Below are 24,413 nucleotides of genomic sequence, written 5' to 3' on the forward strand. Positions count from 1 at the left end.
AGCAGGTTTTTTGACCAGTGTGAAAGGGTCAACAAAACCAGACAACCTTTCACGCTAACATTCACACCTACGGGCCATTTTAGGGTCACCAATGACCCTAACGAGTCTTTGGACTGTGGGGGGGAAGCCGGAGTACCTGGAGGGAACCCACGCATACACGGGGAGAACATGCAAACTCCACACAGAAAGGCCCACTTTCCAGTAGGACCAATGTAATTAATTAATTAATATCTTTTCTCCGCCGGGGTCATCGATTCTACCCCGCCAGCTTAGTAATCGGGGAAACTGTAGGCTACATTGACATAAACACTTTTATTTTACAGAAACAAATAAAGAAAACAATTATAATTGTGGGCTCCTCATAGTGGTTTAATGTAGTTATACTGTCACATGTAGTGTTTGTACTATGACTTCACTGGTCACAGTATCAGATCCAACTGTATTGTGGTGAAAAACGTAAACAATAAAGTAAAATGTGTCTTTCTTTACTCAATTTATGACATGCAAGCTCTCTTTACTGCCTGTTTGCAGACTACATTCAGTCTTCTTATAACGTCATGGTTAGCAGCATAGCTATTCTTCTGCTCTCAGCACACCTCTATCCCATACACACACACACACACACACACACACACACACACACACACAGACACACATCGGAGCAGTTTGGCAGGGGATGAGCAGTGGTTCTCAGCAGTATCATTGGTCCTCATCCATCATGTTAGACAGCAGCCTTCCTGGAAGAGGGAAGACACGTAGACAGTGTAGTCCCTGATAATACCTGCTATCTGATTCAGGCCTGTGTGCTGCAGACAAACATATCTCCCCGTCTGTGTGTGTGTGTGTGTGTTTAAAGCTGCATGTGGCTGTGCTCTGTTTTAGCTGAAGGGACAGAAGTTACAGATTACATCACGGGCCTAATGGACGAGTCTTATGTTTTCTTTAACTGGCTTATTGTTCTATCACAGGAAGTACATGTTGCAGGTTCAGAAGTGCTGCTTTAGCCATGTTCTTTGAAGGGATTTTAGCGGCTTACATTTACTCAATTAGATGCATCATAATAGTTTGCAGCAGCCTGTATTTGCCCTTCAACTTAATATTACTTCAGTAACAAATGATTGCCCTCCATTCCTACCACACATAAAATTCACCAGCTACATGTTTTTTCTGTATGCTTGCAGCGGATATTTTGGTTTTCAGTTGACGAGTATGGTGGACTGCGCCTTTGGTTGAAAAACCCATGTCAATAGTTGTCTAGAGCTTCTGCCTGGATGCTTTTGTGAGTCTTAAAATCCTCGTATGTTCAGGTCTGAATTGTTGTCAAAGTTTCACACAACTTTTTTATTTATTTTAAGATTATTTTTTGGGCCAATTTATCGATAGGTCAGCGGAAGAGAGACAGGAAGTAATGGGAGAAGACAGTGGGGGGATGGCATGCAGCAAAGGGCCGGGGGCGGGAGTGGAGCCTGCGTCCACTGCGTCACAGACTATAGCCTGCTCAGCCCACTGAGCTAAACCAGCGTCCCCTCACACAACTTTTAAGTGTGAAAATTTTGTATTGATTCGTCTTTTAAGATGCACCTGGTGTAAACTTACAGGAAGCTGTTGGAGTTGCAGCTTGAGCTCTTCCTGTTTGTCACCATCCAACAGATGGAATAAGGAATAAGAGGACATTTTCAGGCTTTTATTTTGAAATTCACCTTCCTTTCACATTGATGTAGCATGCTTGCTTCGTCTGAATGTGAGGGCTGTACACGACCAGAAGATCAGACTCATATACTTCATCACATACCTGATTATCCTCTTCACGTACCCCCTTCACACCTGTAACCTCCCCTATTGTCTACATATATTAACATATTGCCAAAAGCATACAGTATGTCACTTCCTCTTCCTCGCCTCGCTCTTCTTCCATTCAGTGACTTTGTACGATATATATTGAGATTTAACTCCAGCCTCACCCCTCCCTCTCCTCCCTCTCCTCCCGAGTCCGAGCCCACGACGCTCATCAGCGGTTCCTCTCCCTTTGAAGTCTTTCCTCTCCCCTCTCCCTCGCTAATGGTGCGTTTGAAGTGTCACTCAACTCAAGGGCACCCAACACACACGGCTGGAGGAGGAGAAGGCGCTATCTTCTCCGCTATCTTTCTGTCAGGGGCGCGCCGCATGCAACTGCAGTCCCACAGATTCATACACACACACACACACACACACACACACACAGCTGCATTTGTTACATGTGTCCCCACAAGGATGGGGAAATCGGCAAGACCGTCAGCCCCAGAATCCACACCTAATCCCAGGTTTGTTTGTTTTTCAAAATAAAAGCCCAGCAGAAGGATTACACTTCAGTCTTATATGATAAACAACCATTTTTTCCCATAAAATCTCAGACTTTTGTATCAAATAGTTCAACATTGAGCTGTTTCATTGTACTGGCTGACCCAGAAAAGGACACACTGCTGCATTGATTTGAAAGATTGGATCGATCCCGATTGCTAATGTGGGCTGCAGACGGGGGCCGCAGGTCAGATAAGGATTTTTCAGACAGTTGAGGCATGGATTGTGCAAGAAGGATTGTAAATCAATATTTGAAGGGCAGTCCAGATGTGTTCAGGCCACACATGCATTCAGGAGGTTGATGAAAAAATGGGGGCATCTGCCTGACTCTTACAACTTTACATCTTTGTCTCTGGATTCTGAATCAGGAGTTACTGTTAAGTGTTGGTGTGATGTTTGTTCGGGGAGGACTTAAAAGTTGTTTGCCATTATTGTTGGGCTGGATTAGAGCCTCGGCTAAATGTTGAGTAGTAAAAGTTACAAAGTTACAAGTTAGGTCAGAGAAACCACATCAGTGTCCTTAAGAAAATCTGTGTTAAAATATGTTATAATGATTAATGTTTTAAATGATAAGGTACTTTTTTCAATTTAAATTCTTTTGAGATGATTATTTTGGCCTTTGCTTTTATTCAATAGCACAGTGGATAGAGTTGGACACGTTGCATCAGCTGTGCATGTGAAATATGTCATTTATTATTTAAATTCTCTGTAAATTCTCTGTCAATACTACAAACTACCTAGCAACCAGATCCATAACAATATTTATCTCAGCACCTTTGCACTCTCTGTAGCACCATTGTCTCTTTTCTACAAGTGTTGTTGTGTTTTTTTAAACAATGTGTGTATATATATATCAATACTTTTAATATATATTTGTATCCACAGGCCTGTATATAGCAGTTTTAGCTAAAGTGTTTGTGTTACCTTTGTCTTACAAGTTTATAAAGCACCATTCAGACATAGAGCAATGCAAAGTGTTTAAAACAGAGCATTAAAACATTAAGCAAAATATAGCATTGTGACATGATGATGTGGCACAGAATACAGAGTACAAAATAGAGTTAAAACAGGTCCGGTCAGAACAATGCAACAGCATATGTTAAGTGTACTATGTCAGTTTGTGTGTCATGCATCTGTGCATTGAAATCAATGTAAAACCGGAACTCGAGGCCGCTGCTTTGAGGAGCTGCTGAGCTAAACCGGCGCTCCTCATACAGCTCTATTAACCATATTAATGTGCTGTTGTCTTTTTTTAAACTTTAATCAACTTTCTGTCAGCATTTATTTCATTTTAGTCTCTAAAATTTTATTTTCAACTTTATTTCTATCAGCTGCTGGTTTTAAGGGAGTTAAACTCCACCTCGAGCATTTTCCCACACCTTTCTCCTCTTCTAATGTTTAGGAAAACTGTGAAGGCTTATTTCACTTCCCTTGTTGCCTTTCGACTGGAAAGAACAAGCAAAAGCAGCACAGTTTGTTGTGCGATAACTGTAGTGTTACGATAGCAGGATGGCTTAGCACTCGAATGCAACCAATTCACGTCATCCACCCAGAATGCATTGCACCCGCAGAGTAATGGAGGCCACCGCAGTGTTGACCATTGAGCATATTAATTAAATAAGAATACTTTATATGTTTAAAACAGGGCAATGATATCCCATTAAGGCACACAAGTCCTAACATGCAGGGTTCCCTTTCAGAGAGAGGCATTAGCCTGTGTTCATTCTGTTATATTAGCTTCTCAAAGCATGAGCAATTTCTGTGCTTTAAATGTCAACATCCATCTCTTTCCACGAACTCTTCCTGTGATATAAATGTGGTTTGATTAATGAACAACACTGAGGCTGAAGGAGTAAACTCTGCAGCATGTCATTAAATCATTATATAATTACTGATCATGTAAGCATTAGACATAGTTAGCAGCATTAGCTTAAGATTATGATCTCACTAATGACCCTCCTCTTCATCTCTCCTCTGCAGGCCACTAAGGAGGTGATAGAGCGCGAGGCTCCGGGGATGTCCCTGGCGATGCTGATGGGATCCCTCAACGTCACACCGCTAGGCATGCTGTCCAGGTGAGACATACGAGACAACCAAAGCACACGAATAGTCAAAGGCATATATCACCTCATTTAAAAGTCGCTCTTTCTTCCTCTGATATAAACGTTCCCCCTGTGTTCGTCTCCTACAGACCTGTGTGCGGTATCAGAGGGAAGACGCTCATCATCAACTTACCAGGAAGCAAGAAAGGCTCCCAGGTAGGAAACTGTGCAACAGTAATGACATCACCTTTCTCCTGCAGATGTTAGGCTATAGTGTAAAAAGACGTATCATGCTTGGATCAGCTTGGATCACGGAGAAAAAACATGTGGAACTCAGACTTACAGTTGATGAATCAGGTGCTGTGATTTTTGAAATTGGTGTGGGTTCAGAGGTTAGATCCCCTAATCTGTTCCTAAATCATATTCTCATTCAAGGTCATCAAATACTGATACTTTTCGTACCACTCTGGCGAGTTGCCTGTGTTTTTGGCTGACCTCCGGGGTCAGCCCTACACATGGGTCTGTATGTGACTGAGTGAGTGAGTGATGGTACTTTCACAGCCGTAGAGAGAGAGAGAGAGAGTTGCGACATCGCAATGGCCGATCATGAAGCATATTTGCCCTCCACTGACGTGACTCTCTGTCTATACAGCTCTGGATACTTTGTTCGGCTTCCGCTGTCCTCACCTTCGTCCACAGTGTATAAGGACAGGCCTTGTAACACCTGATGCAGTCAGCATATACATACTGGGTTTTGACCTAGTCTTGTTTGATGTGTGATTAAAGGTCTGTTAGGTTGGTTCAAATCACATACAAGGTAAAGGTTAGGAAATCCTGGGGTAGGTTAAAACAACCACAATGCGACTTTTGGTGCTACACGGGACTTGAACCCCCGTATGCAGGGTGAAGGTACTGTGTTGTTTGGTATAAGACTTAATCTAACACAATTTCCTAAATCGTATATCTCTGACTGTTTTGTATTTAAGGTACAAATTCCTTAATTAAGACAAAATCTTACAAAAATTCAGCGCTACGTTTCTGGTTCAATGCACAGGATTTCATATAAAAAACACATTGATGATTGAAGGGGGGTACATATGCTAATTTAAAGCTTCATATGTCACTCTGTGATACCTGTGGAGTAGCTTAGCATAATTTACAGTTAAAAAAACTCAAACTTTTTTCTCACCCTGGTGCTCTGTGCAGCCTCTGCCTGAAACAACTCAGTCAGCTCTGTCCCTTTAAGAAACCCCGCCCCTACAAGTGCGCTTTCTTCTGATTGGCCAGGTCTCCGAAGCATGCTGAGGCGTGTAGAAAAAACTGTGTGAAACCTGGCATGTCTTAAGATGTGAAACAGCTTAATAGCCCTTCTTTAAATCGTAACTAGCAACTTATGCTGCAACTAGGAGTTAAGACTTGTTTGTATGGACAGCGTTAGCTTAGCTTCATGCTAGTAACATGACTCCTTATGTAAAGGTCAACTTTGCTTTAGACTCTTAACGGCACCTGATCTGTGATCCGTGAATGCAGTCAATATATCTGTTTGTGTGTGCGTGTGTGTGTGTGCGTGTGTAAGCAGCATGTGTATGGATTCAAAGGTGTGTGTGTGTGTTTATTCATTAGAATGATTCATTGATGTGTCGGTGTGTACAGTATAGATCTTTTGTGTTTGTTGTAGAATTTGTCCTTTTCTGTGTTTTGATTTATTTCTATATGTACAAAAGGCACACAGGCAGAGTAAATGTGTGTGTGTTAAACCTGCATATATGTGCGTGCGTGTGTGTGTGTCCACCCTCCGCTCCATCCGTCTCCCTCTCTGCCGCGCTGACCTGCGCATCTGTCTCTGTCTCGTTACGCGCTCGCTTCTCCTGATCGATTTTAGTATTTCTTTTAATCAATTACGCCACCTCTCCCCCGTCTGCTGCCATATTAGTGTCTCCCTCATCAACCCCCAGTTAAAGTTAACGGCACAAGCCGCCCATTGCAGGCTTTTATTACGATGATGTGCTGTCATAAAGATAACGGGGAAGTCCAGCCGAGCCAGCCAGAAGGAAACCTGCACATCAGAGTGTGTCGGAACTTCTCGTCTCTTCGGCCTCATTTACACTGCAGATACGAGAATACACTTTGTATCTGCATTCACTGTGCAGAGAGGGGACAGTTCAATCACCGTTTGGTGTACTTTTGTCGGGTAATATACAGTTTGTCTTGCTGATATTTGTAGATATTGTGATGAGATATTAGTTTCAGTTTAAAAGATGTGGGTGATGATTCGCCTCAGGCTTTTGTTCGATTGGAGATCTATCCAGATTTTTCCCTCTCACTGATCTAAGAACATAAGTTTGAAGGAAAAGTGTTTAGTTGTTGTTTCAGGAGGAAACGCTGACTCCTTTTACATTTCTATTTGACATTAATATGTGCCAAGAAGGCGCTGGTTTAGTTCAGCGGTTCAACCACCTGTGTCCGATCGTGCTTGAAGCTGTTTGTTGGCATTAACTGGCTTTGTTCCCTCCTGTCCTGATCGTTGCTTGTGATGTATTAACTCTCAGATGTATGCCGCTTTGGACAAAAGCCTCACATTGTAACATTGTAAAACACGTGCCCCCATGTACAGAGGCTCAGTCACCGGTTCGACTCTAACCTTTGGCCCTTTGCTGCTTGTCATCCCCACTTTCTCGCCCCTCCTTTCTATCTAAGAAGGACAAAGACCAAATAAATGTGCAAAGAAGAAGGGGTGCGTTAGTTACTTAGCTGTCCACGTTTCTAAATGTACACTATGTATATAACTTACCCTACTCAACATAACAGAAGTAACCTCCTTTAAAGAAGTTCACTATTTGTCTCACAAGGGAATCAACCCCACTGTCTTGGATGAGTATCCTCCCGCCCTTCATGCCACATCACCTGACTTCGACGCCACATTCACTAGCAAGGAGCACACCATCAACAGGATATGATTTAACAATTTATTGATTAATGAGGTTGATGATTCGTCGTAGCAACCGGGCACGACGGATAAGAGGACAGAAAGAAACAGAAAAAGGAAAGGGGTGGGAGGGAGGGGGTGCAGGACATGAGAGCGAAAGAGGAGGAGAGGGTTAGGTTGGAATTTATGGGAATGCCGGAAGAGGCGTGGTTGAGGTGTGGTCCTGCTCCTGAAACTTTGCGATATAGCATCAATAAAAGTTTTGGGCTTCTGACCAGGTTGTATTTTATAACTTGGGGATGAGAAATGGCTGCAGCTGCATATATCATGCCGTTATGGCTACTGTATTAAATCTACGGGCAGAAAACGGAACAAAGTGGAGCCTAAACTTACTTTATTTTACGTGAAGGTTTTGTTGAGAAACTAGAGGAGGCAAAATACTTTACAGGGTTATAATTTCTTATTATTCAGGCCGTCTGCACACACTGTCAGCGCGTCAATAAGGATATTTTTAATATAAAACACGTCCCCTTTGTCTGCCATCTCTTCTAGTCCTTTTCTCACTCTCTCCTACTGTCCCTGTTTCTGTTTTTCTCTTGTTGCTTTTTCTTTCTTTACTTTTTTCAATGTCTGTCTCACAGTTTGTCTTTGCTCTCTCACTGAATCTCAGCATCTCTTAATCTCTCGAGATTTTAACCTCCCCGTCTCTCTCTCTCTCTCTTTGTCATCCTCTGTCTCTCTCGCTTGTATGTCTCATCCTCTGGCACTACATCCAGGGATTCTGCTCTTTAGTGTTCTTGACAGTTACTCTCCTTCAGGACAAAACTGTGAATAAGAGCAGACAAAAAAAAAAAACACTCCCGACTTACCTAAAAAAAATTACCCATCATGCAATGAAAGCATGAAACAGGACAGGAGGAATGTCTCCAGGCTTTTAACACCATCCCCAACTCCTTTTTTTTGCCCACTGCCTCCAAACTTTAGCCGAACACACGTGGCTTTTCTTTCCGTGTCTCCCGAAAACGCTCATATGTGACTTTCAAACACGCAAACAAGACAGCCTACAGAGTTCAAAGGTTAGCTTGCAGCTACATAGAAGGCCTCTAAACTGAGATTAACCCCTTCAATCTGCTTCATCTGCCTCCATCTTTTTCATGCATACTTGTGAGGGATGCTATTTTAGTCCTTCATGCATCCTAGTGTGGATCTACGGGATTTAAATTCAGTCAACTGAAGGTTAACCTTGTCCTATTTAATCCAGCCCGCGATATGCACACATACAAACATGACGTGGAGGGGGAATGTTGCTCCGAAAGCCGGAGTAAGACACTGTAAAGCGTAGGCGGCGATTAATAATGTATCCTCTCAATGCTTAAAATACACAGCAAGATAAATAATTTCACAGATTAGCGCTTGTCTTGGGAGTGAGGAGAATGGAGCGTTTAGCATAGCAGAGGAGCCCACAGGCACACGGACACACACACGCACACACACACACAGACTCCAGAGAGGAAACAGAGATGGAGAAAGAGAAGAAGCTTGTATAAATGTGGCCAGAGGGGGGCACTGTGATCTGCTGAGGAGGAGAGCTCAGGGTCAAACACTGTCTCTGTTAGTCAGAAATTAGTAAATAACAGCTCATAGGAGTGTAAATGCTTTTACTGCAGAGGGAGTCAGGCTTTTATTTGACACATATTTACTGTAAGAAAAGGCTTTTATTTTGAAATTTCCCTCTATTTAAGTTTAAATTATCATGTTTTTTTAGATGTTTTTCTGTTTTTCAGATCTTTTGCCTTTTAATTTGTCCCCTCGATGCTGTTTCCTGTTAAAGTTATCTGTCACTCTTGTGTTTTTCTCTTAAATGGAAAAATGTGTTGTACTCACTGTTTCTAGTACAGGTTTTTTTTTTCACATTAAAAGTCCCTTCCAACAGTTCAAACAGCATAATCTCCTCCTTTTCAAGTGATGCTTTTATTGTGACACACTCCGACAATGCACACACAGGGAGTTGCAAAAGGAGAGTGAGTCCATCAAAGTTTAAACACGTCACACTATTTAACCATGCTTTATTCATGCAACGTTTTCAGCTACACCTGATGTGCTGATCCAAGCAATACGCTGAAAATGTTGGATTAATTAATTAATTGGATAATCAATTAGCATTGGGAGGCTTTTATTGTGAAACACCAGAGGGAAGTTGTTGGTTTAACTGACAGAATATAAATTCAGTTTGACAAACTGCAAAGTAAACTTGATTTTTATAAGTAAGCGAGTGACAACAACAGTCAATAAAGCAAAGTGATGAGTTAGTAGTATTACATGAATGTGTTGTTGGAATAACTGCTGAAATAAACGTGCTAAATTTGACGTTAGCACGTACAGGTTAGCATTTTCTACCTTCCTCTTTACCATGCTAACGGCTATTTTTGAAAGTATCGACTCATGTCAACTTTTCATATCATCTAAATCCTTGTCACTGATGTCCTCCTTCTCCCTCTACTCCTCTCTCATCTTCCTCCTCCAGGAATGCTTCCAGTTCATCCTGCCGGCGCTGCCGCACGCCATCGACCTCCTCCGGGACGCCGTGGTGAAGGTAAAGGAGGCGGCGGACGAGCTGGAAGACCTGCCGTCGCCACCACCGCCCCTCTCGCCGCCGCCCAACAGTTCGCCACGCCGCCAGACGGAGGACAAGGGCGTGCAGTGCGAGGAGGAGGACGAGGAGAAGAAGGACAGCGGCGTGGCGTCCACCGAGGACAGCTCCTCCTCCCACATCACAGCCGCATCCATCGCAGCCAAGGTACCAGGACGGAGGAGAGCAGAGGGCGGGGCTTGTTGTTCAACACTGCTTCACTCCATTTCAACCAGTCATCTTTACATGTTTACATATGTCATTTATATACGTCTGTTTTAAAGGTGCAGTACGTTGCATTTTTCCATCAATATGTGACCAACAAAAGTATTAAAAGGCAACAGAGTAATTGATTAAAGAAAAAGATAGATACAGCCTCTGCACTGTTATTTTATTTAATTTGATTTCATGAAAAACCTTCAAAACACAAGTAAGAAAAGGTTTCAGGTTTCTATATCAACGATTATAGAGCAACAATATGAAATTAATTCAAATATATTTATATAAAATAGGAAGAATGGAGAGCAGCAAAGTGCCCGCATCCTTGACCGACAAAATTAAATTGAATGGGATGGAAGATTTTATGCAATGTGTCGAAATGGGGCGATCTGAAGGAAGCACTGTATGCAGTTTGAAGGTGTGTTAACCAGTAGTTCAGATAACTGTAGAATCTGCTTCATGGAAAATACACCATTGATCACACTTGTGATACAGAGAGAATTTTTTTTAAACCCATACCTACTTCCGGCTGGACCTACATTTGGTCCAACTCAACTTTATTTATATAGCACCTTTAATACATACAAGCATGCAACCCAAAGTGCCTCACAAAGGAACAAACAGACAGAAAAATAGAGCAGAATTTAAACAAGTACAATTTTCAAAGACTCAAACAAGGAAGTAGAAAGTAATAAAAAGACAGGTCTATAATTTCCTTGCCGTTTTGATATAGAGAGGCAGTGAGTTCCACAGTTTAGGGGCATACAAACAGCCAGTCCAACTAAATCTCCTTTTCAAGAACAGGAAGTGCACAGTCAAACATTTCCCTGTTTGTATGATGCAATTAAAGAGACAGTGCAGCTTCACAGAGCTTAAACGCTTGTGACATCCACCAGTCAAAATCCAAGTAGAAAAAATTATTCAAGGTCACATGATCTAAATTGCGCCACGTGTGCCATTGTAAAAATATTATCCTTACATTTTTTTGAGTCACATATTTGTACCAGCAGGTCCAGACTGCTGTCAAGAACAAGCAGTTGGCTAATGAGGCTTCCCAAATTTAGCCTTTGAGCGGCCTTTTGTATTCTTTAAGTGAGGCATTTCCCAGTGATATTTGACCATCCAAATGTAAATATGTGGACATGTAATACAGTATTTCACTTCTTCACAAGTCCATGTATTATCTGTCGGATGGATTATGGGTTTAAATCCTCCAAAATCTAGCAGAATCAGTACACATGCTTGTGTACAAGTTTTATTTTAGGCGTTGTTAACTTTATTTCTCTCTGCTACATTATCGCCAGGAGATATGCAACAGTAAAGTCAATGAAACCTAATATAAAGTTCCTTATTATAACATCTGACTAAACACTGTGAGCTTCCTGTCTCATAAAAGTGTGATAGAGTTTATTATTGCACAGACATCTTGAGTTGAAAAGAATGAACCCTTCACAGAGGTCACTCATATATATCTGTTTATCATCTATCATGACCGTGTGCGTCTACATTCATCTGTGTGTGTGTCGAGTGTCTTTCACATATAACATACAGTATCTCTCCATACCCATCATCCTATCCTGCCCTGTCTGCAGCCCGGACCCTGCTTCATGGCTCTGTTGTCAGGGTAACATCCCACCTCATTGTCCAGTCACAGACGGATGTTTGGTAAGACTCCGCCCCCCGGATATCTCATCATTATGTTGTCATCATCGTGTCACATGTTTTTAGGTCATTTGTCTTTCATCTGAGTCAACCCTGTGAGTCGGCGTGTCTGTTAACACCCGACACCTCTGATATGTAATCATGTGTCAAAGTGTTTGTCTCCTCGGCTGGTTTGTGTGTCTGTGTTTGAGGATGCTGTATATGTGTGTGTCTTCCTGGGTCTGAAATATCTGCTGCCAATGGGGTTATGGTGGATTGTGTTTTAATGCACTTGTGTGTGCGTGTGTGTGTGTGTGTGATCTCAGATCCCAGACTCCATCATCTCGCGGGGTGTGCAGGTTTTGCCCCGGGACACAGCCTCGCTCAGCACCACGCCCTCGGAGTCGCCCCGCGCCCAGGCCACGTCCCGCCTCTCTACCGCTTCCTGTCCCACACCCAAAGTGAGTCCGCACGCAGCAGACACACTCTCCAACACGCATACGTTAATTTTAAACACAGGCTTATCGTGGGAACACTGACATCCTTGTGAGGACTTGCCTTGGACGATAGTCTCTTTCTTAGTTCAGTCATTGCTCCACAGCAGTGGGAATCAGTCTGGCTGAAATAAATCTGATGGGTTGTTAGAAGAACTGAGCCAGAGAAAACTAAGATCTTTTGCTCCTCTTGATGTTTTGGAAAAGTTTAGTTGTTCAATGAAGCAATCTCGAGGTCCACTTAGCTTTTTCTTAACCATATATTTCTATTTTTAATTCTTTAGTTTTTGGCCACTACAAACAGCTGCATCTGCATTAACACTTCCTTCTGGACTGGAGGAGGCCAAAGCCGGAAGGAAAACCAAGTCATCTGACAAACATAGATTGTTAGAGCCATTTATACAAAGAATATAGCAAAGAAGCTGTAAACATTTGTTGTTGTGGTTACACCAATTATAACTGCACTCAGCCCTGGCTTCCCGTTGGTTAAAGTAATAATCTCAAAGATTTTCATGTAAATAAAAGTCTGTTAAGTCTCTATCTATCGCCGAATAAGGTAACACAATGGTGATTTAGCCTATGGCCAACTGATGAAAGCCTTTTTCAAGAGTTACAACCGGAGCCAACCGTGGACGTCACACATGCAACACTGTCTGGATATCTGGGAAGTGTGCTCCCGCAATTACCGTTTATCGCCACAGGTGGTGCCAAAGAGAATGAAACTGAGATCTTCGAGATTTTTTGCTAACTGCTGATGTTTTTTGTTATGATTCTTTGTTTAATACAAGAGGAAAATACGTCGGATTCAGGAGTTTATTGTCAACTACACGCTCAAACTGAAATAGCTTTGTGTGGATGAAATAGACAGAGTCACACGTACATAGATGCATATGTTTATTAGCTTTGTGTGAGTGAAAGAGCCTCAACCATCATCTGGATTTTATTCGGCTATAAGAAACTTGAAGTGTACTTTAAGCCTATTTCAATTCAGGAGCGGTGATGCTCGTACTATAATAAGTAAATGTATTTCTTTTTTCTAAAACGTCAAACTATTTTTTTTACTTTAAAACCAACAGAAGAGGAAGTCCTAAAAGTGGTTGGAATAAATGAATCATGCCATCCTCTGAGCTGGCATGTTAAGAGATTCACTCCATGAGAAATGAGCAGACTCATCTTCTGCTTCATCTGCTGATGAAACTCCTTAAAAAGCCGGTGGAACTCGAGCTGGGATGATTTCCTAAAACTATTTCCAAGGTCAGGAGGGAACTTTGGATTTTTTCATTATGCTAATATAATATGCAGATTTAATCAAACCAAATCTAAATCTGATCCTAAAATTAAATGTAACACAAGCCTTAATCAAAACTTTGAATAGTGGCAATAAAGTTTTGTCTTTACTCTTTAAACAGGTCCTCACAAGGATAGTCAATCAGAACACACACACACGCACACACACACACGAAGCCTGCCACAGCCCAGCTTCCTGTCTGCTCAGCTTTTACCTCCACAGGTGATTGTAGCTACAGTGTGCCATCTTGTGTGTTTTTGTCGGAGTTACTTCTTTAATCAAGAGAGAAAGATTTCTGATTGTGATTCATGATTTTATTTCTTCACTTGTATTTATGTCTTTTCTTATCTAAAATTAGACTTACACATCAAAGTAACACACACATCAGTCACATACCTGAGTGCTGTTCTCTTTCAGCGTCTCATCTTGGCAACGTCTATGTTGTGTGTTCGTTTCAGTGTCTTTTCTATGTGGACCCCCTGTTGTTTGTGTGTCTGTGTGTGAGTGTGCGCGTGTTAACGGAGACAGCAGGTTGTGGTTCTTCTGCGCGGATGCCTCCGGAGTTATTCCCCAGGTCGAAGTCGGCACTTTGCTTTGCTTCTTCTACCTGAGTCTGCTTTGTCCGTCCCAGCTTTAATGGGAGCGTTTTGGAAGCTTTTCTGAGTGTGAAAGATGTACACAACTCTTGACTCAAAAAGCAACACATTGTAATATGAAATGTCCGAGTTTCCTTCTGTGCTCTCTCTCCTGCAGGTTTCTTTGTTTCTTTAAAAATGCTGATTATCGTCGACTCTCTCTCTCCCTCTCTCTGTCTCCTGTTCCTCTCTCTCTTTCACCTCATCTGTCAGTGTCACGTCTCCGTGTGTCTCCCGGACAGCAGGCAGGTGCTGTGGGAATAGATGATGGGGTTGCCATGGGAACAGAGGGATGGGATGTTATTGGCGGAGGGGAGGGATGGAGGAAGAGAGCAAAGGCGGGTCATGAGACGGAGGAAGCATCCAGAGGAGGTCTCTCTCTCTCTCGCTCTCTCTCGCTCTGCGCTCGGCAGTGTTTGGGTGTTGCGAGTGATGAGAGGTCAGCAGCACGAGAGCGCCGACTTCTCGCCTGCGAAGAAGTCTGATGTAATTGTAGATTTTGAAATATGCCGTGCAGCCATGTGTAAAAACATTTCAGTCAAGATTTGGAGAACCGTGCAGCAAGAGTTGAGAGAGTGTTGAATTCAAGGTTTCAGACACAGCTTTTATGAGGCTTGAACCTGCTGTGGTGTCAATAGATACAGTCCAGTACAATAGAGTTGCATTACATTATATATGTTACATCATTATAGCTTATTGTAAACTGGTCCACAGTCTCGTTTCTACAGTGGTTGGCTCTTCAGTCTGCAGCTTTCTGTGATTTTGTCTGAGCTTCAGCTGGTTTCTTTTATATTGCTGCATGTTAGCAGAAGCTTGAAATGATAAAAGCTCAGTAGTTTGGTTTCCTCTGCTGCGTCCCAAATCAGGATTTGCCCCCTAAAAACGACTCCTGCCGTTTTCTTGATTAGTCGCAAAAAAAAACAAAACCCATAAAACCGAGTTGGCAAAAACAAAGGATTCTGAATGTAGATCAGCCTGATACTCTCTGCGCTTTGTAAACTGTTGTTTGCTGTTGATGCTCAGTTTTCTCCTAGCAGTGCACATGATCGGGGCGCCGGGTTAGCTCAGCGGTTAAATCACACGTCCCTATTACAGAGGCTACAGTCCTCGATTCCCCATCCCCGGGTTTGACTCCCAATCTCGGCCCTTTGCCGCGTGTCATCCCCATTCTCACTTCACCTGTCCACCTATCCACAATACGATGCGGCCACGATAATATCACGACACAGGGATTCTTGATTGCAAGACAATCTTTTTTTTTTGTTTTTTTTAAGATTATTTTTTGGCCTTGGGCTTTATTTATAGGACAGCTTGAAGATAGACAGGAAATGTGGGGAGTAGAGAGTGGGGGGGATGACATGCACCAAATGATCGGCAGACCGGGAGTCGAAACCGCGATCAGTGCGACGAGGACTGTATCCACTGTACATGGGGCGCCTGCTCTACCAACTGAGCTAAACAGCGCCCCATTGCAAGACAATCTTATATATGTGTCTTACTTCTTCGGCCAATTAATTTCCGTTTACGTACCCTCATTCATGTAATGTCGCCACCGCGAGGAGTCATGAAATAGCGACGCGCGAGCCAAAATTGCAGGGAAATCTCTTTAGAGTGTCAAATACTGTATTTGTAAATGAAAACTATTGTTAATTGTACTGCATGAGTCAGGATGGCGATGTATTGCCGTATTGATATTTTGTCCCACCCCTACTACCCTCTGCCTACTCTCTCTCCATAAAGGCGCAAAAGGCCAAAAAAATAAATAGAAATAAATAAATAATAGTGCACATGATCAATGGCACAACTCTTCTGCGCCTGTTTTCTGTTGAGAGAGCAAAGAGGCAAAACACTGCAGCAGCAGCGCTTCTTTGACTTTGTTGTTCAGTGACCATTCAGTGAGCAACTTTCTGCACACTTTGTCGAAAAAATATTGAAATAGCAGTTGGCCAAGTGAAAAATCTAATCCCAGGATGTGCAGTCTTATAAAAAGTGTGACAATCAGCATTATAAAGAAGAACTGTAGCGCTGCAAAGGCCCCCTGACCCACAGATCTTATGCTCTGGATGTAGCACAACGCGTTTGTTCGGTACAGACTCAAATAAATGTCACATCATCATGAACAAAAAAACAACCAAGCTGTCTTCTCCAATGAAGCCAAAAAAATAAAAAGTTCTCTTTACGTTGTGTCCTGCGCCCACCGTGCGTTGATCATAGCTTGATCAGAGAGCCTCAGACTTATCTGAGGTGTTTCCGACCTCGGCCGAGCCTCAGAGTGAGGATCTGTAAATAATTGGACAGTGGGGACCTTTAACGCTGCTTCTCCTCTCGTCCCGGCGCTGCTTCCGGCTCCACTGATGCAGCAAGGTAGTCTTTTCCCATCAGCCCAAACACACAAACACACACTCACACCTGTCTCTCCGCTGAAGCCTCTCTCCCTCGGTGACCCAGTTTGCTAGCCTGTCACGATCACATGCCAAACACATTAGTCAGCGCTTGTGTGTGACGTGTGCGAGTCCACGTGCGGCTCTGTGCGTGGCAGATAACAGACACTTAATGGCTTCCCGACGTATAGCCTCTCAGCTTGTTTAGATTCCGACACGGCCTGTTTCCCCGCGACAAGCTGCCATATGTTCTTTGAAATTCCCACGTTGCGAGCGGCTGCCGACAGTATGTACACAACGTCCCCGGGAGCCTCGGGCGGAATGGCTCCGTTCACTGATGCAGTGCATGTGCCACTGTGGGCTGTTTGAGTCTGTTAGCGGGGTCTTGTTGGCAGCGCTGCGTGGTGGCTTTGAGAGGAGAAGGTACGGAGAAGGTCTTAATCTTGTTAACGCCGGAGCTGCTATTGCTAACGCTCCAGCACAAGCAGGCCCGACACCACGGCAACACTCTCTGCCAAGTAGATACATGCTCCTGCAGGTTCAATATCAGCAATTCAAGCTGGAGTAGCATCGATTTAGTAGCGGGACTTTGTGTGTTTTTAGGTGGAAGGCATGTGTGGAAGTAGATGCAGTTGAATATGCATGTAGTCTGGCTGTACTTTATTTAAAACAGGAAGTCCTATTGAGCGCTGCACGGCCGTTAGCGCTGTCGCCTCACAGCTTAAAGATTCCTGGTTGGGACATTGGGGGCCTTTCTGTGAGGCGTTTGCTTGTTCTCATTGCATTTGTGTGCAGGGACTACTTTTTCCAAGCTCCGTGTGAGCAGGAGGCACTCCTGGTGCATCATAAGTAATGTGTTCAGAGGGATTTGTTGCAATAGAGCCTTATAGATGTTCTAAATATGCCTTTGTTCATGTTGTGTGTGCACATGTGTGTTAAAATGAGCTCTGCAGCGTCTCACAGGACTTCCCGTGCAGCATAAAGTCTGTGTGCGCGCCTCCAGACTCTCAGACAAACCTGCCTGTCTGTAGAGCTGGGAATACACACACATACACTTCCACACACAGAGTGAGTTTAGACACACAAAATCATCCTTAAGGGAGAGAGTGACAGTCTCACTCTCACACACAAACAGCCCTCAGCCCGCAAACGCAAGCAGATACAAAAGGATTACAAACCGAGCAGCTCGACAACCATTCATGTAACCAGATTTTCTTTCTCTGTCACACTGTCTCTGACTTGTGCACAAGAAAGCACACACACACACACACACACACAGACGCAGAAACACACACACATGCAGAAGACACAGGGAGGGTAGTTGTACCCTTCCACTCTTGTGAGCATTTAGTACAGTTATGTAATGCTGAGTTTGGATTAATGAAGCATATGGGAGACGGGGCTTTGACTTAGACGATGGTTGACAGTTTTGTGTTTGTAAGTGTGTGTGTGTGTGTGTTTGAGGGTTGCGTGTCCTGTTCTTATTTTAACTAGAGTAATACTGGTTAGAATTTTAATGTGCGCTGGTTTGCAGAGACACAACCACACAAAAAACCCCTGTCTGCTCGTCGGGTTCGGTCGTTTTCGAATGAGATTCAGGATTTCAGTTGTCTGGTCTGTGTTGTTTAAAGGTTGCACAGTGTGTTGTAAGGTTTGGTTTTATCTTCCATCCATCCATCATCTATACCGGGCGGGGTACACCCTGGACTGTTCGCCAGTCAATCACAGGGCTGACACACAGATCATTTACGCTCTCATTCACACCTCCGGGTGATTCAGAGTCACCAGTGAACCTGACGAGCATGTCTTTGGACTGTGGGAGGAAGCCGGAGTACCTGGGGTGAACCCACTCATGCACGGGGAGAACGTGCAAACTCCACACAGAAAGGCCCACTTCATCCGAACCGGGATTCGAACCAGGAACCTTCTAGCTGTGAGGCAGTCCTTGTTTTATCTTACAGGCTAAAATAAGAAGCAATAAAAAGTCAGACGCTTATACAGACAATAGTTTTAATAACTGGGTTTTATTAATAAAGTTGATGAACCTGTAGCTGTTATCAGTGACTTGTTTTAAAGATCCACAGCAGCCGGTGATTAATTCAGCTGGCTTGTTAAGCAGGAAGTGGATCCACTCTGCCTACTATGAATAACCTTCGAAATAGATCTTATGTCACGGTGCTGGTTTGGCTCAGTTGGAGGAGCAGGCGCCCCATGTACAGAGGCTACAGTCCTCGACCGCACCTGTCGCAGGCTTGACTTCCAATCTGCCGATCATTTGGTGCATGTCATCCCCCTCTCTCTGCTCCCCTTCATTCTTCAGCTGTCCTATGAAATAAAGGCAAAACAATCTTATGTCATCATCACAGATCATCTTAAGACGAAGAAAGAGTTACTTAAAATAGTTTTGTTGTGCAGCTTTCTGGGTACTTTTATCTCTGCTGGCCTGTAAAAATCCCTCCATCGCTTGCTGACGTCTTCAATCAATCAATCAATTTCTATTTATACAGCGCCAAATCATAAGTTATCTCAAGACACTTTACAAAAAGAGCAGGTCTAGACCCTTCTCTTTTTTTTTATATTATTTAGAGTCCACCATGAGCAGCACTTAGCTCTGCACTGACACCCTAACCTGTGACGAGGGTTCATTTTAAAGGGCTCACAAGCCAAAAGTTTGGACCTGCTTCCCATTTGCAGTGCAGTTTGCTACAACAGCCACAGAGATTCAAGGTAACTTCCATCTGTGTTTACTTTGGTTGGATTTCACATCCAATATTTGAGATATTTTCTCCTCGATTAAAACTTTTTCGAAAGCTCTAGAAGGTTTTAAAAGTTCAGCGGGGGTCGACCACGATGGTCTGATTGTATAAAACTAGATGAGAAAATGTCCCGACTTCTTCCTGGATTTATCACCTCTGTAAATATTTCCATTATGAGTTTATGATCTCAATCACTAGTTTTAAGTCTTCTTCAATACGGCATGATGTTAACTTTGTAAGTGATGGTCCTGTTTTGTAATCTTTTATACTTTCTATGATGTGAGCTGCTGTGACTGATTAGGAGCCACTTTTTAAGGACGTTATGAGATTGTTGTACTGCAGTGAAGACGCTCCCAAAAGAAGAAGTACAACCAAAATGCAAACATGTTTTTGAACAGCTTCCTGTCACCTGGTGACAATAAGTCAACATGAGACCATGACAGTGAAGTTTAACCTCATTTTGAATGTTAATTGAAAGCCGACAGTAGAATTATAATATTGCCTCTTCAGCCTGTCTGCTGCCCTTTCATCTACTCTCCCCTCTCCGTCAGAGCCTTTACCTTGATGCATCTGCAGGTGCGAACATTATTTATGCTCTGTGTATTGTATACCGTTCCAAACATCCCATCAACTTGACTGATCTCAGCATTTGTTTTGATTAAAGTATTCCATGCTCCCGGGCTCTCTCATGGTGCCGACTCTTTCAGGTGTCTGGCTGTGCACCCCGAGGACACTGCCTCGCTTTGCATCGGTCCTTTAGCATTTTTTTGATTAATGGTTTGATGTACGGCTGCGGAGCCAAGGCCAAGGCTTATGGAAATCAGCCCATCCGTCCTCAGTGCACTGTGGGAAATGAGTCACGGCGCTATATGCAATTCAGCACACGCCACTGCCATGACCTTCACCATGGACGGATTGCCATTCCGTTCACCGCCACCGGCCCGAACAAGTGCGTGCTGACATGCACACATGTGTGCAGACAAGCAAGCTCTTAGATCCATGCATAAAACTGCTCAGACGTTATCTAACAGGTAGATTTTAGGTAGATTCAGATGGTTTGTTTGTTTGTTTACTTTGATTATATTCCATGATTTGTTTCGTCGAGATCCACTCTGCTCAAAGTTGCAAGTACAACAGTCTTGGTAATCTGTCCCTCGCAGGATTTCACAGCCCAGACGTGAGAAACAAGCAACATTTCAGTGGACAGATTGCAGAATCATCACTTGCAAATGAGTGGTGACAGAGGATCATTGGCAGAGTGAAGTGATCAGACAGAGGGAGATGAATGATTTATGCTCCTTCTGTATGCGTAAGCACCCGTCCAATGTCAAATCATCCGGCCGCAGCGTGACGGATCGATGATCTACAGCCTGCACGGCAGCTTCTCCTCCTGCAACCCAGAACCGTGCCGGAGACATCCCTCCGTAATGTCCACAACGATTAATATGAAGTGTGTGTTAAGTGTGTTTGTGTGTGTTTTGTAACACCCCCTCTGTCCCTCCGGCCCTGCTTTTTGCTGTGAGGATGAAGCGTTGTGGTTCTGCTGGAGTAGCAGTGCTAATGTCCGCTGGGTGCATGGCTCTGTAAGCTTGCACTGTCAGGAACCTTTGTGTGCAAATTTCTGTATTTGTGTGAGTGTGTGTGTGTGTGTGTGTGTGTTTCTCTTTTTGTTTCGGAAACTATATACAGGAATTTTCTGGTTGCACTCCTCAGTCAATATTTGCTTTGTTGTTTTTCTGCATGACTTATGAACTGTGTGGGTTTTGATAGGTGACAAGTTAAAGGACATTTCTGAACAAATAATGAATGCAGATGCTTCCCTACAGAGGCAGGTGCTGCCTGCTCAATGCTTTCATTATTATTCATCAGATATCTTTAGATTTTCACACCGTACAGCAAACAAACCATTTTCACAGATTCACTCATCACATATGCAGTCATCAACATCAGGCTGCAACGGCCCAAACTGTTTCCATTAGAAGAAACAGCCTGCAAAATTCAGAAATGATGCAGCACATGCAAAAGAACAAATTATATGAAACTGCAAACGTAAAAAAACGTCCTGCAAAAAAGCCGAAACAAATGCTTTAACATCAAACGCGCTGCAAATATAGAAACGATGCAAAGACAAAAACACACGAATGCAGAAAACACATGTAAAACGAAAAATCCAATCCACACAACAGAAGTGCTCCAGGCCTGTAGGGGGCGCTGAGTGTAACAGCTAAGAGCAAGTGCTAACCGTTGCTTCCATTACCTACGGAGCTCTCTCTCACACACGCTACAGTGTGCACACATTTAAAAGTGTGGTCACACTTCACCAGAGTCGATGCCGACAGTGCTCGTTGCCACAAAATTTTTGCTTGTAAGGGCGGAAACACGAGCGATCTGTCTACACAGCTGTCTGAAGTGCCTCATGTACAGACAGAGACATGTGCAAACTTAGTACACGTGACGAACCGGGTTAATTGATAAGCCCCGCCCACTACCACACAGCTAAACAATCTGTCCTAAACATTGCTATTTCTTTTACTGTGAATAACTGTTTATTTTACATTTCAGAAAATAAAGCTTAAATCTTAATTCTGTTCTTACTTTCTTTTGTTTTTTCTCTTAAAAACAGAACCGATAAGAATGCTGTTAAAGTACCGAACCGTTAAGCAGTATCAATAAGAGTAGTAATACCGTTAAGATATCAGCTGACTCTGCCCTCAGTTGGGCTTTGAGCGGAGGGCAGAGCATTAGCAGCGCGGATCTGTTGTCGCATCTGTTTTTAAATCGGCCTGTTTCTTCTCATGGAAATTGTTTGGGCCATGCCGAGCGATTGCCCTTGTCGGCCGCCGTTTCTGCCTGTCCAAATAGATAAATATCATATCAGGGAAAAATAAAAGCAGTAGGGGAAAGTTTCCTGTTATATAAGCAAAATGGATTATTTTAAGAACGATATAAAGGATGGCCCGTTCCTAAACTTTGAGTTTGAGCCTTGAGCTGAGTGCTTGAGCTGTTTGAGTTTGAAGCGCGCCATTACTTCCTGCACCAGCTCCATTAGATAGTGATTTAGACTTCTTTCATATGAGAAGGTTAAGGCGTTGACTTTGCAGACTTTCTTTGCCTTTCAGGCTGTAATGAGACTCTTGCACTAATCTGTGATTGGCGAATGTTAAAAATTTGCAAGATAGAAAGACTGAAAGCAAGACTCAGGGCTGGAGAAATATCTTAAAACTGAACAAAATATACACTGATCAGCCATAACTTTATGACCACTGACAGGTTGAGATATTAATATTGATTGTCTTGTTACAGTGGCACCTCTCAGTGGGTGGGATGTGTTAGGCAGCATGTGAACATTTTGTCCTCGAAGATTGGAAGCAGGAAAAATGGATCGCAAGGATTTGAGAGACTTGACAAGGTGGATGTTACTTTGACACGTACCACCTACGTAAACTCTGTTACAGACCAAGTACACCCCTTCGTGGACAAGTTATTCCCTAATGGCAGTGGCCTCTTTCAGCAGGATGATGCGCCCTGCCACACTGCAACGGGAATGGTTCAGGAATGGTTTGAGGAACAACGAGTTCAAGGTGTTGACTTTGCCTCCAAATTCCCCAGGTCTCAATCCAATCGAGCTTCTGTCAGATGTGCTGGACAAACAAGTCCGATCCATGGAGGCCCCGCCTCCTTACTTACAGGACTTAAAGGATCTGCTGCTAACGTCTTGGTGCCAGATACCTCAGCACACCTTCAGAGGTCTAGTGGAGTCCATGCCTCGATGGGTCAGGGGTTGTTTGGCGGCAAAAGGAGGTCCTACACAATATTAGGCAGGTGGTCACAATGGTATGGCTGACTGATGTATACGGGTAGAACATATTTATTCTGAGGCCTCTCTTAACGTAAAACAAGTGTGATTTTATTTGATATATCCTGGGGGGTTTTGTGTGTTTGTTGGTGTGTTTCCTGTGCATGCTTTAACGAGGGTATTGAACACAAAAAAATCCACACAGTTTGATAAGAATAAAAGTGATGTTCATGCGACTGATTTGGAAAAAGTATGCACTCAACTTTGATGAGAGGAATGACCAGGATAGGCCTCAGACGTCCTTACATGGCATATGAGTTTATGAAAAGAGCATATCTATACATTGCAGTCAAATGGAAATCTTATAATAACATTACATTCCCTTCAGATTTATACAATATTTCCTGCGTCATGAAGAATCTCGCGTCATCGCGGCACCAGACAGCAGACAGACAGTATGACCCCCTCCGGTGTCAGGAGAGTCTGGGAAATCATCAAGGTCCGTCTTATCGTGTCCTCCAGACGCCAAGACAAATGTGAAGGAGTCACGTCATAGCACAAATTAAACATTCTTAGCGTGTAAGACAGAGCTAACCATCGTTAAGACACCGAGCGAGGGAATATATTTTTGGAAGAGCCAAGTTCCTGTCTGGTCGCGACTAATCTAAGTTCACCAGTAAGTCTGAACGGTTAAACAGAAGTTTTTTATGCCACTGTTGCTCATAGTGGATTAATGTTGGGTCTCTGAATAATATAACAAAGAGTTTATACCTGCTCTATTTGTAAAGTGTCATGAGATAACTTTATTATGATTTGGCTCTAAATAAAAATGTGTTGATTGATTGTTGATCCATCGTTCAAGTTTCTTGGTACTTTTAAGAGTCGATATCCTACTAATACATCCTATGGTCATTTGTCCTTTAATTTGACACCTGTAATGAATGTTTGGGATCTCTTCTCTATTATTTACGTGACTTTTGACTTTGTTTTTGTGTACATGTGCTGCATTGAATGAGTGTGCGACTGCATGGTTTTATTGGTCTGTTCAGGACACCGAGGCCTGGCGCAGTGTGACGCTCCGGCTCTATTTTACAGCCGGTGTCGTCATTCCTTACAGGTTTATTCCCCTGTGGAAACCATAGATAGGACTTGTTATATGCCTTTGTGCTCAACGGGAATTATTCACGTTGGGTTTTACCCGACAGTATTGACCGCTTGTGTGTCTGTTGCCGAATGTGTGTGTGTGTGTGTGTGTGTGTCCTCAACAAA

The 24,413-nt window shown here is 43.2% G+C and overlaps 1 protein-coding gene across 2 annotated transcripts in view; it reads left to right on the top strand.

Moving 5' to 3' along the window:
• Positions 1–24,413, top strand: part of gphnb (gephyrin b) — a 110,520-nt gene that overhangs the window by 45,542 nt on the left and 40,565 nt on the right. For both annotated transcript variants that reach the window (XM_069655845.1, XM_069655853.1), the window contains exons 5-8: positions 4,318–4,412; positions 4,529–4,595; positions 9,830–10,102; positions 12,121–12,255. In XM_069655845.1, the coding sequence (XP_069511946.1) occupies positions 4,318–4,412; positions 4,529–4,595; positions 9,830–10,102; positions 12,121–12,255 (570 nt within the window). The remainder of the gene's footprint in view (positions 1–4,317; positions 4,413–4,528; positions 4,596–9,829; positions 10,103–12,120; positions 12,256–24,413) is intronic.

The sequence above is a fragment of the Semicossyphus pulcher genome, unplaced genomic scaffold, assembly GCF_022749685.1.
Source record: "Semicossyphus pulcher isolate SPU_LCO1_2020_fin unplaced genomic scaffold, fSemPul1.0.p SCAF_11, whole genome shotgun sequence".
In the NCBI taxonomy this organism is placed as follows: Eukaryota; Metazoa; Chordata; class Actinopteri; order Labriformes; family Labridae; genus Semicossyphus; species Semicossyphus pulcher.